Genomic DNA, 14,920 nt, shown 5'->3' with positions numbered 1-14,920 from the left:
TATGGAATGTTAACCTGGGATCCCAACTTAATGAGCAAAATACTCAGGTGAGAAAGCCAAACAGACCAACCATATAACGTGGACACCCACTTCCCTCTGCTTCATCACCCCAGAGCAGCCACGTTTTATAAAAAGACCCATTGTGCTGGTTCGCCGAGAGGGTGAGATGGCAATGTTTCATTGCCAAGTTCATGGCGATCCCGAACCACGAGTTCATTGGCGGAGGGGAGGTCGCAAGCTGCAGCAAAACAGGTTGGTTGTTAAGCCACGATGAACTTAAGATGTTCCAGTAATTGTTGAAAGATATGGATTAAGTCATGAGCATCGAAAGTCCAGGTTTGCTGTGATAACGTTTGTGACCTCATGTGATTTAAAGGGGCACCCCGGGATGAGTTGACCAATATAATCTGAACTGCATATTACGCAAAGTTACTTGTGCAAACAGGTATGTTATTATACTTTTGGACTCGTACTTCTGTGCTGGAGGTAGATGTGAAAGAAAATGAATTCCAAGTTGTCATAGCACGTGTATCTGCCAGATTGTGCCAGGTTATGAGTGGGAAATGGTGCAGCACAGGCATGATATGGGGGGAATGGGGCGGGAGGGCATGGATATAGCATAGGAGGGCATGGTATCTCCATGATCATCCACCAACCGAAATCATCTTTGGATGTTGCAAATTGTAGAGGGCACTGTGCGTTTTTGGTTTTACAGGGCGGCCAATAAATATGTGACATATTTGTATTTAATGTGAAAAGGGCCTTTTGACAGAAAGTGAGCATGTCGTGCGAAACTACAGTCTCCGGAGATTACATTCGTGACCTAGGTCTTGAAAACAAGGTCCACCATTTTCATCTCGGCAATTACGTGCACAAAATGCCACACCACACTGTGACGTGTTGTTCACTGTTTAAAGGTTGTTGGTGGAACTGGATTTTCTTCTGCCAAAAATTTGATGTTCTGCTTGTTGACATGACTTGAGAGCTGGAAATGAGCTTTGTCTGACATGATTAATCTCAATAAACTTGTCATCCTCTTGGCTCATCCAAAGAAATGTTTCTCGAAATTCCATCCCGCCTCGTTTATCCATATCAATACGTTCGTGAACCATTTGAATTTTTGTATAGAAACATGGTGCAAATCATCCTTCAGCATGTTCTGAACGGATGTTCTCTTTACGTTCAATGCCTGTAAGAGTTTTCGTGTCGAACGGCATGGACTACGCTGAACAATATTGTTCGACGAGGAGGCGAGACTTGTGTGTACTGGTAGTTTCACGAAATATTTTACCATCCGAGAGTATTGTGTTCCTGGAAGGAAATTTTCTGAAATTGGAAATTCTTTTGAAGTCTCTTTGAGCCTGAATTATTGAACCTGACTTGAAGTAGAGTTCCAGTACCCTTGGTTTTTTTTCGATATTTGTCCACTTCTCCATGTTAGTAAATCTTACAAGAGTCCTTTATAATCTGCAATCGAAAAAATTAATTATCATTCCTTAGGACTTCACTTGAATTGAAAATGTCAGTTATTTCTTGGCCCCCCAACCCAACCACTGCATCCACGCAACTGACCAATGGGCAAACAAAGGCACATTTATTGCTATCTTTCTCACCACTTATTTTTTCACATATATTGTAACATTAAATCTACTGCTGAGGAGTTATTTAAGGGCCCCAGTTATTCACACCTTATTTTGAGGCTGAACAGGAAAACCTTATGACTCAATTCAGGCCTGGCACAGAGCTGCTGCCCAGGCCTGACATTGGATTGAAGGTGATTTTGGCCAAAAAAATCTGTAATTGGTTCAGGGTGCCAGTGCTATCTTTGCATCATCCTTTCGATCATCAGACACGAAACAATTTGCTCTATTCCAAAATTCAATGCAAAAGTACAAAGGTCATCAAACCATAACTCGGCGTGCCGCTTTAACTACACGTTTTGGTTGAAGAGTAACTAGGATATTAGAAGACAAAGTTTTGGTTCTAGTTTATAAAAGCAATTGTGGGTAATATTGTGTAGTCGTTATTATCATTGTTGATGTTGCTGTGAAGGTTTGAGGTTGGAGAAGATGACTCTCTGTTGATACGTGACATCACACTATCGGATGCTGGCGAACTTACCTGCCTGGCAGAGAACAGTGTGGGCAAGGCCTCTGCCTCAGCCTCACTGATTGTGCATGGTAATTATTTTATTAACGGTGTATTGATCCTATAATTTATTGAAAATGAAACTGCTCCTTGATGACTATTCATTGAATAAATCGATCTGTTATCTCCCCCTACTGCAACACATACCTCAACAAAACTATTCACCCAACCCTAGCTCCTCCTACATTCCTGGTTCAGCCACAAGACCGGACAGCACCCTCGGGGGGAAGTGCGACGTTGTACTGTGAGACGACTGGTAACCCCCCACCTGCGGTATTTTGGCAGAAGGAGGGAAGTCAGGTAATCAATCCGATTTGTCTTGGCCTGTCTGTTAAAGCAAAAACAGTAAAAAGTGGAGGTGTCAAACAATAATAATAATAATTATTATTATTATTGTTACATTACGAGGAAGTTAAATGTCGGAGGAGGCCATTGGGCCCACAAAAGCCTGCATTATAGATACCAACCTATGGTTGATTGTCTGTGCTCTATTATTTTTAAATGCTGGTCATCAAGGAAGGAAGCAGCACGTACCATTTTATTTATCTTTGGTTTGACTCAACGGCCAGCGTTCGAAATACCGGCCTTCCAGACTCGCACTTTACACTCTACCGAACCATTAAGCCACTGATTCTGGTTATGTTTCGATAATTATACACTATACTGCATTACGCAACAGGATGAAATATCGATGAGGATTAATAAATCTATATAATAAAGCAGGAGTGTCTGTCTGTCTGTCCTTCCCCAAATTTCCCCCTTCCCTTCATGTGCAGCCTTTTCGCTGCTGGTTGCATCATTGGTTAGGGCCATATATGCCACTGATTCAGTGCCCCTATTACTGATACACTGGTACTCATTTCGCTAACCTGGAAGGATGACAATGAGTCAACCCCCTGGTGTTAATTTAGCCGCCAACGGGGCTTGAACTCAGGACCCGAGGATCCCAAGCCACCACCCTAACCGCTAAGCCAGCACCTTTCTCAGACTCCTCATTCAGTTTTGGGGCTAACCCCGCCGATCTTTCTGTGGAATGGTTTGAGGTCCCAGCGGGTGTCCTATGGTGGGTGGGAGGTTTCATAAATTTCTCAATGCAATATACAATTATGATCTTGGAGTTTCCACCCACACGAACCTGCTGTCTCTGTCTCTCTGTCTCTGTCTCTGTCTGCTCTCCCTCTCCTCTTTTCTCTCTCTCTCTCTTTCTCTCTCTTTTTCTCTCTCTCTTCTCTCTCTCTCTCTCTCTCTCTCTCTCTTCCCCCATCCCCCCACATGTAAACTCATTCACATGTTCGGCATTCACAGTTTCACCATTTACCGCATGTGGAAACATTCAGTGGTTCAGTAATATCTCGATAGAATTGAGATTTTGCATTTCCACCTTATGATGCTGATCTTTCCCCCCAAAGATGGGGAAAAAGGTGAGGAATCCAGTTTATGAAGAAATTTTGCAGTGAAGCAAATTGCCGCGTATGAAGGCCCTGTCACACCTTGACGATTTCGCCAGCGTATGCCGACGTATGAAAAATTTGTCTAAAACGCTGGCACACGTCAAATACGTTATGGGTAAGTTTGGTATACGTCGTAGTACGCTGGCATACGTCGTAGTATGCCGAGCTGTCGACAAATTTTCCATACTTGAAATTTTTTTGACGTATGCCAGCGTATGACTCACACGTTCCGCATACGCTGACCATAAGTTATCGGCACGTTACGCGATCGTTGACACACGTCGACACACGTTAGTTGTAAGTTACTCATAAGTCGAAACACGTCGAGGTAATGTTTAGCGTCAGTGTTCCAGACTCCGTTTTTTTTTTTGTTTGTTTTTTTTCTTCGGTATGACGGTGATGTTAACACTTCGATTTCTCGTGCGGTTATAATATAATATAATTAATAGGCTGCCACTCAATGACTTAAATCATAACCGCACTAGAAATCGAAGTATCAACATCACCATCATGCCGAAGAAAAAAAAAACCATGGAGTCTGGAACACTGATGGGCTCCTCCTGTGTGAACCCCATTTTTATATGCCAATTCCCCTAAACGCTGCCAATACGCCATTATACGGTAGATGTAAGTTAGTAACACGTTCAGTAAGTTCTGTGGTCGTCTGGAAGACGTCAAATACATTGACATCCGTCAATATGCGTTGGAGATACGTTACACATAGGTTCAAAGCACGTTTCTCACAGGTTCAAAGCACATTACTCATAGGTTAGAAATAAGTTTCGGGTACGCTAAACATTACCTCGACATGTTTCGACTTATGAGTAACTTACAAGTAACGTGTGTCGACGTGTGTCAACGATCGCATAACGTGCCTACAACTTATGCCAGCGTATGCGCAAGGTGTGCATCATACGCTGGATATGTCAAAGTTTTCAACATGCTGAAAATTTGTCGACGTACTCGGCGTACTACGACGTATGCCAGCGTGCTTCAGCGTGCTCTTAACGTATACAAAACTTACCCATAACGTATTCGACATGTGCCAACGTATTCGGCAAATTTTTAATACGTCGGCATACCCTGGCTAAAACGTCAAGGTGTGACAGCGGCTTGACACTTCAATGCCTAGTGCGGTTATGATTTGAATCGTCGAGCCGCAGCCTTTTAATAGGCTGCGCCACGTGATCGTCGGCGATACGCTGCCGCGCGCGATGCATAAGTTAAGGCCCAGTCACACCTTGACGTTTTTGTCAGCTTATGCCGATTTTTGGAAAATTTGTCAAACGCTGGTACACTTCGAATACATTATGGGTGAGTTCTGATAACATTGAGAGCACGCTGAAAAACACTGCCATACGTCGTAGTACGCTGGCTTTAAACGTTGTACTTTTCGGTTGTCCTCAAATTTTCCATGCTTGAAATTTTTCGACATATGCCAGCGTATGACTCACATGTTCCGCATAACGCTGGCCATAAGTTGTAGGCACTTCACGCGATCGTTGACACACGTCGACACACGTTACTTGTAAGTTACTCATAAGTCGAAACACGTCGAGGTAATGTTTAGCGTACCCAAAACTTATTTCTAACCTATGAGTAACGTGTTGTACTCACGTTACGCGATCGGTGACACTCATCGACACACGTTACTTGTAAGGTGCTCATAAGTCGAAACACATCAAGGTAATGGTTAGCGTCGGTGTTCCAGACTCCCTGTTTTTTTTTTTTTTTTTTTTTTCTTTCTTCCTTCCTTCCTTCGGTATGATGGTGATTTTGACACTTCGATTTCTAGTGCAGTTATAATATAATATAATTAATAGGCTGCCGCTCAACGATTTAAATCATAACCGCACGAGAAATCGAAGTGTCAACATCACCGTCATACCGAAGAAAACAAAAAAACCCAGGGAGTCTGGAACACTGACGCTAACCATTACCTTGACGTGTTTCGACTTATGAGCACCTTACAAGTAACGTGTGTCTGTGTGTCAATGATCGCATATCGTGCGTACAACTTATTCCCATCGCAAGCGGAACTTGTGTCATACGGCAAGTACGTCGTAAAATTTTCAACATGTTTAAAATCACAAGACGTACTCCATTTAATACAACATATGATAGCGTACTTTAGCGTTCTATTCACGTATACCAAACTTACCCATTCCGTATTCGACGTGCGCCAGCGTTTTAGACGCATTTTTCAGAGGTCGGCATATGCTGGCAAGATCGCCAAGGTGTGCCTGCGATGTTGACACTTCCATTTCTGCGGCGATTATGATTTGAATCGTTGTGCGGCAGCCTTTTAATAGGCTACGCCACGTCATCGTCGGTGATGCGTGCAGCGCTATGCATAAGTTAGACTATCGTTGGGCATCGGTTGTGAAGGCCGACAACAGGTTCAGCATTCGTTGGTATAAGTTATCTATAACACAACGAAACGTTCTGTGTCCGTTACTAATATGTTATGAATATGTCCGAATCTTTAAAGAAAACATCAAAAGTTCAACGTAAGCCAGCGTTTTACATACATTTTAATACGTTGCCATTGCTGGCTAAAACGTCAAGGTGTGACTGGGCCTTTAAATGGTGTGTTTTTTATCCTACTTTCCAAAACCTTGAGACCACCACTAACTCGCTCAAGGCAGTGCTTTTTATCAAAACTATGATATTAATCGACCCTGTGAAATTTGATACACTTCTCATTCAGTGTTTCCAATGAACCACACCGTCACATGACACGTGCGCTGTGATTTAAATGTATTTACAATCTATGTAACATCTGCATTGGACACTTTTGAGTGTTGATTGGTACCACTGTGACAAACATGTTTCCAGTCGAGCAGTGAAAGAAAGCAATTTGCTTTGTATTTTTTTTATGTCCCCATTGCATCATTTTCAAAGCGTTGGCCCCATAGCAAAGGCCTCACAGCATAGGCCCCACAGAATTGAACCCGCAGCAAAGGTCACACAACATATGTTGCATTGTTCACAAACCTTCAACATGACACCATATTGTACATACGATGTGCAGCGATCATACGTTAAGGAATGCCTTCACAAATTGGTCACACTGAAAACACAGCATTCAAGATGGCTTTCCATGAATATGAAGAGTGAGAGTGAGCATTGAAGGATCAAAATTATTTGACGAGGAACCGATGACAGAAGATGAAGTAATAAAAACTGGAATCGCAGGCATTTGCAAAGGAATGCAAATTACTACCCGAACTTATAATCATCAAGAAATATATGGAAAAACTAACAAGGTACAAGATCTGTGTTCCAGCACCCCGACATTCTCATTCCCATGTTGTAACAAATATTTACCTTTGACCCACGTAAAATATAAACTGCTGTCTTGAAAGTCTATGAATTAGAACTGTCAAAATGCAAGAAAACTACAACTGTATTACAAAATGTTGGTCAATGCAAACAATATTTCTGAATGGTCACATAAAACAGGTGGTCACATAATCAAGGTTGTTGGACCACAAAATATTGCTCTATGTAAAGGTGAATGCTGAGTATATTGGCAACATAAGAGAAGTGACCACTTGAATGAGTTTCGCAAATTGGCAAAATAAGTCAATGGTCAGCAGCCCATAAATAGGTCACAAGGTCAGTGTGACCTAGTTTGTAAATAGGCTTTGACAACAACCTAAGATGCATCATCACCTGCTTGTAAACATAAACCTTTGTCAAATTAATAAATAAAACACCGAAACAATGTTTACCTGGTTTCACCTATCCAGGCAATGGCAAGGTGTTATCGCATGCATGGCCTCCACCCGAAACCACAATTTTAGATGGGGACTTGGCACACTGGGAACTGATATCCCGAGGATAGCCAGGGTAAGGCTAATTTTGGATGACGGCACGTCACAAGTGGTAGCATGCCTTTGTTCTGTGCATGTTTAAACCAGTGACTTGCCAAACAAAGTGATAATTTTAATTAACTTGTTTCTCCTTAGGGGTTTTCATTTAATCTACTCGAATCAGTCAATGAAGGAAGGGTAGTAGAAACCAAACATGCATTAATTAGGAATAAATAATTAATTGAATTGAGACACGAGAAACGTAGCAAAGAATCCCAGATACAAAGACAATTAATACAGCACAACTTGAATAGGAAGCGTAGGAGATTTGGACCATACTCTATGCAGGGCGTTGGTGCTGCTTAAGCAGTCTCCTTGGCTGTTGGGCACAATCCTGGACGGGTCGCCACTCCGACACAGTATACCAGCATGCTGGGACCCATTTTGCCGACCTCGAAAGGATGACAGGCCGAGATAACCCCACCTGGTATTAATCCAACAGCTGAACGGGATCCAAAGCCCGCCACTCCAACCATGAAGCCAATACCAGGCATAACTTGAATAGATGTGAACTAAACCCTCGCAAAAAGCACACGCACGCACGCACGCACGCACACACACTGAATTGGGAAAATGAGAGGGAATAGCAAGCTGTTGTCTGTAGAGCTTATTCCATTCAGAAGGTCCAAGAGAGTGAAGGCAGGAGCAAGCAGGCAGCAAAAGCATGAAGAGCACCGTGAGAGCAGGGCAAAAGTACGTGTGTGTGTGTGTGTGTGTGTGTGTGTGTGTGTGTGTGTGTGTGTGTGTGTGTGTGTGTGTGTGTGTGTGTGTGTGTGTGTGTGTGTGTGTGTGTGTGTGTGTATATATATATATATATATATATATATATATATATATATATATATATATATATATATATATATATATATATATATATATATATATATATATATATATATATATATATATATATATATATATATATATATATATATATATATATATATATATATAACCAGCTTTTTTCCTGCCATCATCAGCTCTCCCCCCACCCTTTCATATTATTGAACACCCCTTCCCCCAACTAACATAACATTTGGTTGTGCTAAGTATTCTCTGGGTTGGTTGAAATACAAAGGCATTGGGCAGGTCAAAAACCTTAATTTTGCATCGAATTTTGATTGCTCACCCCTGTACAATCCTGAAAATGACTATAATCACCAATTTTTCCACACAACCCGAAAGAGGCTGTTTGAAAGTACCTTTCTGCCAAATGGCATTTGTATCAGCTTAACTACAATGTAAGAGCAAGGCTAAATGTGTGATATTTTTGTCTTTAACCACATAAATTCAGAACAGGCAGCCAAGATTTAGTTGAGTACAACGGGGTGTAGAAATATCATTTACCTCTGCCACTGAAGGTGAAGGAGGTTATGTTTTTCCCCTTTCTGTCTGTTTGTGTACAGGATATCTCAAAAAGTTGTGGATGGATCCAGATTAAACTTGGTGGGCAGGCTGGGTGTGTGCTAAGGATGAACTGATTAATGGATCTGGATACAAAAATTATTTAATTTTTAAACTGATTCTTCACCGTTGAGAGACGTTGCCAAAAACGAAAACGATATGTAGCATGATATTTCAAAAATGTATTGGGCCAGATATGTTCTCATGGATCAGGCATTACATGGCAGAAGTATGCGATCTACCGAGTGATCCTCTAGTTGACTTATTGGATCGCTTTCCTAAAAGTCTGCCACACGGATTCAAGCTTGTGTTGCATTGCCACACAAAAATAATCGAAAAATTGCCTGTCAACATGGTTAGGAGCTCGAGCCAGATGTGGTGACAAATGACAACACAGACTGCTAATCTCATCACCCTATACAGACATCTTATCATTGTAAAATTCACTCCGAACATAAATCGTCCAAAATAATAACAAATTAATTTGGAGCAATTTTACGGTGCCGCGTTGTAATGATCGATCAAAATCCAAGCAAACATGGGCATGGTGGATGTCACTCGCAGTTTTTGTTGCAGATTGATTGAGATTAATCTCTGAAAGAAAATAAATTTAACGCAAATTGCTGCAATTCAAATTTTGTTTTCCCTCCTTATGACATGTCATGGGATTTCAATACCGAATCAATTTAATGGTTAGACATTATATACGTTTTAAATCCACAGTGTATGGGCCTTTCTTATTAGCTCGCCTGTTCGAAGAACAGAGAGCTATAACGATACTCCCGGTGTGAGCGCGAGCGTGAAAATGTTAAATTTTTTGTATTACGGAAAAACTCCTCGACGGATTTCGACGAAACTTGGTGGGGGAGTTAGGTATGGTCCAAGGATCATGCCATTACATTTTGGACTTGGTCCCCCCCCCCAAAAAAAAAATTGTTAGAGAAAAAAATATTTTGGAACTTTTTTCAACAAAATTTCTATTTCTTTTTTTTTGCATTTCTACATGTTTTAAGTGATTTCCAACCCCCCCAAAATAGTTAGAGAAATTTTTTTTTTTTGCATTTCTTCATGTTTTAAGTGATTTCCACCCCCCCCCCCAAATGTTTTTTGCAACTTTTTTCCAACAAAATTTCGATTTTTTTTTTTTTGCATTTATACATGTTTAAATGATTAGGATTTCGCCGAAACTTGGTGGGGGGGTTAGGTATGGTCCAAGGATCATGTAATTAGATTTTGGACTTGGTCCCCCCCCAAAAAAAATTGCTAGAGAATTTTTTTTTTTGCATTTCTACATGCTTTAAGTAATTTCCAACCCCCCCCAAAAAAAATTGTTCGAGAATTTTTTTTTTTGCATTTCTACATGTTTTAAGTGATTTCCAACCCCCCCCCCCCAAAAAAAAATTGTTAGAGAATTATAAAAAATATTAATTATTAGACTCGTCTTTTAGAAACGATAAATGTATAAACAGGCGAGCATTGGGTGGCTTTGACACCAACTCTTGTTTTATCTTTACTTACAGGAGTGAGGCTCATGGAAGAACAAGGTAGAACTGACAGTGGGACAAATATCAAGGGAATGAATGAACAGGAGAAGAGGAGAGGGAAGAAGGGAGGAAACACTGAAACAAGCAAGTGAACTGGTTAGGTTAGGAAAGGAGGTAACAAAGAATTGCAGATCATAATAGATAGCAGTGCACTGCTTGATTGAAGTCCTGGAGGGAAGAATGAGATGGAACAGCCTCTGAAAGGTGGTTCAATCGACGGGAGAAGCGAAGATTAAAAGACTTGAGGTGTGTCATCAACCTGGATTTTGGAAGTTTAAGCTCCTTTTCTTGAGGCGTATCTGTGGCTACTGTGTTGGTGACGATGGAACTTTTTTATTCATTGTCTCATCCCATTTTCGTTTAGTTGTTGACGTTTCATTTTCATTTTTTGTTTTTATATTTTTTTATACTAGGTTGATATATAGAACTCGGAAAATCTTCAGTTTCCTGGATAAGTTGGGCATGCCGTTGACCGCCTTGCCTCATTAGGACCTTTCCTGGCTAACAATGCTTCAGCGGTCCCATTATGGTTCATCTGATGAGCTAATAATGAAAAAGTCAAGCCAGAGGGTTCTGCTTGACTTCTGAAACAAATTATACTTCAACCAATCCACACAAGTTCACTGTTTATCATTTAACAAAGTTAACTAGTACGACAATGCAAGTGCTTTTTCTATGCTTCATACGATAGTCGGCATTTCAAGTGGGTTTATGGCTGTGGGTAGTTGGGGGAGTGGCAGTTCAAAATGCACTACATGACCACTGACCACGAGCAAAAAGGAACAGCATGCAATCCTTTTGTGGATTTGTGGAGATTTAACGGTCATTGACAGTCTTGTGAGGGAGATAATATGTCTATCATTAGCAAGAAAAAACCAATGGAGGCAAATTGTGTGCACCTAAAAATATTAGCCAATTGGAGAATGGAAGTTTAATATAGTTTTAACGTTTTTATTATAATAATTATTATTATTATTATACGGTGATTCCACCAGATCGTCTTTGTTTCAACCACGGTCACTATTCCAGAAGAATAACAAACCATTGGAGTAAGGAATATGGCTCTATAAAGATTGCTCATATATTTAGCCGTTGATGTGCATGTGCGAACCCAATCTGTGAAGTGCACTGTGCCTCCAGCATTATAATAGGATCATGGCAGTGGTACAAAAGATGCACTGGAGGGAGAAAGAGGAAGGAGGCTCAAGAGGGTAATGATGAGGGCAAAAATCAAAGACAAGGTGAAAAGTGTGCTGGGGGAGCTAGAGGGAGGGGGCAGATGAGAGGAGTACATTTTCATTTCCGATTATAATGAGCTACTTGAATGGTCAGGCTGCAAATACCTAACAGTGGAACTGTGCTCTGTTGGTGTTGTTGTTGTTTTTCATTTTCTTTTTCAAATGGGATGCTTCTATGGAGCTGTGAAGATAGCCTCGAGTTATGTGTTGATGAGATGATGAAACAGTACCAATCAATTAATCAGAAGAAAATAAAGTAAATAGATGGATAGCTTCCAAAATTTACATGAGCACAAATGGCAAAAAGCTAAATTCAGCACAATTTTATATGCAAAATGATAATAAATTGTCTACACAAAGTTCACAGAAAGATTCGCAATTTCACATTGCCTTGCACTATCTCGGACATCCCCAAAAAATTTCTACAGTAGAATCATTCACAGAAAGCAATTAATTTGCACTGTCAATGTGCAATGAGGCATGATATGCAATAAGTATATTAATAAACCAGAGGCCTGCGATCGGAGAATGCTGATGGTTTGCGGTATAGCCATCTCGTAATATTAGCCAATTGGTAGCACTTTAAATTCTGCCTCATTATGAGACAAATTTTCTCAAGGAGACTACTTCGGCAGCACCAACGCTCTGTACAGAGTATGGTCCCAATGGATGGATTATGAAAACAAATGTTTTGGGGGTTGTTGTTTTTTCCCCAAAAAGTGGGACATCACGCACGGACACCAAGACGAGGACTAAGCTTCCCTTCGGGAATCGGAATAATTAAAAAAAAAATCGTACCGTTGTCTGAAGAAAGTGGTGCAGTTTTAAATAAATAAAGGTCTGTTTGTGTGCATGCTGCTGTGTGGGCACACTTGGTGAAACTGCAAACGCCAACTTGTGACTGCTTATCCCCGCATGGAGGGTTAGAAAGGTTATTCATCTTCATTTTGACAGTCAGACAGACAGTTGGATGGAAGGACATCCCAAGCAAGTGACACCACTTAAAAATGAAATAATGGAAAAATTTTATAGTTAAAAATTAAAGTGTAAAAATTAAATAATTGAAAAAATTTAAAAACACAAATGCAATTGAAAATTGACAAAAAAACCAAAATGAAATAATTGAAAATTGAAAAAATTAAATACGTGACAATTGAAAAAATAAATATTTGTAAAAATATTAAATAATTGAAAAGTAAATAATTTTAAAATTAAATAATTTGAAATTAAAAATAATTTAAAATTGGGGAGAAATTTGATTATTAAATAATTAACTAACGGAAAAATTCATCTTCAGAAAGCGGGACATCAAGGCCCAGTCACACCTTGACGTTTTAGCCAGCAGATGCCGATTTTTTGAAAAATTTGTCAAACGCTGGCACACGTCGAATACGTTATGGGTAAGTTTTGGAAACATTGAGAGCACGCTGAAAAGCGCTGCCATACTTCGTAGTACACTGGCTTTCATCGTTGTACTTTGCGGTTGTCCTCAAATTTTAGCATGCTTGAAATTTTACGACTTATGCCAGCGTATGACTCACAAGTTCCGCTACGCTGGCCATAAGTTGTAGGCACGTTATGCGATCGTTGACACACGTCGACACACGTGACTTGTAAGTTAATCATAAGTCGAAACACGTCGAGGTAATGTTTAGCGTACCCGGAACTTATTTTTAACCTATGAATAACGTGTTGTAGGCACGTTACGCGATCGTTGACAAACGTCCACACACGTTACTTGTACATTACTCATAAGTTGAAACACGTCAAGGTAATGGTTAGCGTCAGTGTTCCAGACTCCCTGTTTTTTTTTTTTTCTTTTTTTTTTTTCTTCGGTATGACGGTGATGTTGACACTTCAATTTCTAGTGCAGTTGTGATTTAAATCGTTGAGCGGCAGCCTATTAATCATATTATATTATAACCGCACTAGAAATCGAAGTGTCAACATCACCGTCATACCAAAGAAAGGAAAAAAAAAAGAACAGGGAGTCTGGAACACTGACGCTAACCATTACCTCGACATATTTCGACTTCTGAGTAACTTACAAGTAACTTTTGTCGACGTGTGCCAACGATCGCATATTGTGCCTACAACTTATTCCCATCGCATGCGGAATGTGTGAGGCAGATGGCAAGTACGTCGTAAAAATTTTAACACGTTTAAAATGTAAAGACGTACTCCACTAACTACGATGTATGATGGCGTACTTTAACGTTCTATTCATGTATACCAAACTTACCCATACCGTATTCGACGTGCGCCAGCGTTTTAGACGCATTTTTCAGAGGTCGGCATACGCTGGCAAGATCGCCAAGGTGTGACTGCGATGTTGACACTTCCATTTCTCCGGTGGTTATGATTTGAATCGTTGTGCGGCAGCCTTTTAATAGGCTACGCCACGCGATCGTCGGCGATACCTGCAGCGCGCTATGCATAAGTTAGACTATCGTTGGGCATAGGTTGTGAAGGCCGACAACAAGCAAAGCATTCGTTGGTATAAGTTATCTATAAGAAAACGAAACGTTCTGTGTCCGTTACTAATATGTTATGCATACCAACAACTCGTTATGAATACATCTGAATCTTTTTAAAAAACATCAAAAGTTCAGCGTAAGCCAGCGTTTTACATACATTTTGATGCGTTGCCATTGCTGGCCAAAACGTCAAGGTGTGACTGGGCCTTCACTGACACCAAGACCAGTAAATGTCTCCCTCCAGGAACCATAATCAAATACCAAAATAATCATGGCTAATGTTGCCAATAATCAACAAAGAAGAATACAAATTTAAACATTGCAATATAAAATTTCTCTACTCTTGCCCTACATTCACCGATGTTACTGCATGAAACTGCAATTTTGATTAATTAAGAATTTTTTTTTCAAAATATGGGATTTCACTAACTTTTAGTTTCACACATCATTTTGGGAGATTTTGGCCGTGTATCTTAGAGTGAAATTGCGAATCTTTCTGTGAACTTTGTGAAGACTATTTATTATCAGTTTGCATGTAAAATTGTGCTAAATTTCGCTTTTTGCCATTTGTGCTCATATTTTGCCGATAATCTGGCAACCAATGTCAAACCGCTGAAGTTTTGCTCATTTCAATGGCAAATTTCAGAGATTTCAAAACTATGTTCTTTCAGGATTTTGACATTTCATAACATAATGGCCTGATCATAGTGAGCATAAGAATATCCTCCAATGATCTTTAGTACTCTTCTGAATTATTTTCCAAATCATTGATCTGGTAAT

General features: G+C 40.2%; 2 protein-coding genes across 4 annotated transcripts in view; one reads left to right on the top strand and one right to left on the bottom strand.

Annotated features, from left to right (window-relative positions):
* LOC147025293 (enteropeptidase-like) overlaps window positions 1-14,920 on the bottom strand; it is a 381,080-nt gene that overhangs the window by 3,753 nt on the left and 362,407 nt on the right. The gene's annotated exons all lie outside the window — the stretch shown is intronic.
* LOC147025299 (roundabout homolog 3-like) lies at window positions 92-11,030 on the top strand. The gene is made up of 4 exons (XM_085886165.1): window positions 92-252; window positions 2,053-2,180; window positions 2,324-2,448; window positions 10,402-11,030. The coding sequence occupies exons 1-4, from the start codon at window positions 167-169 to the stop codon at window positions 10,405-10,407; spliced, it is 345 nt and encodes a 114-aa protein (XP_085742291.1). The 5' UTR covers window positions 92-166; the 3' UTR covers window positions 10,408-11,030.

Source organism: Eptatretus burgeri, chromosome 6, assembly GCF_056783735.1.
Source record: "Eptatretus burgeri isolate ZD-2024b chromosome 6, Ebu_testis_v1, whole genome shotgun sequence".
Lineage (NCBI taxonomy): Eukaryota > Metazoa > Chordata > Myxini > Myxiniformes > Myxinidae > Eptatretus > Eptatretus burgeri.
Note: the sequence above shows the minus strand (reverse complement) of the source record. Positions and strands in the feature narration are given on the sequence as shown.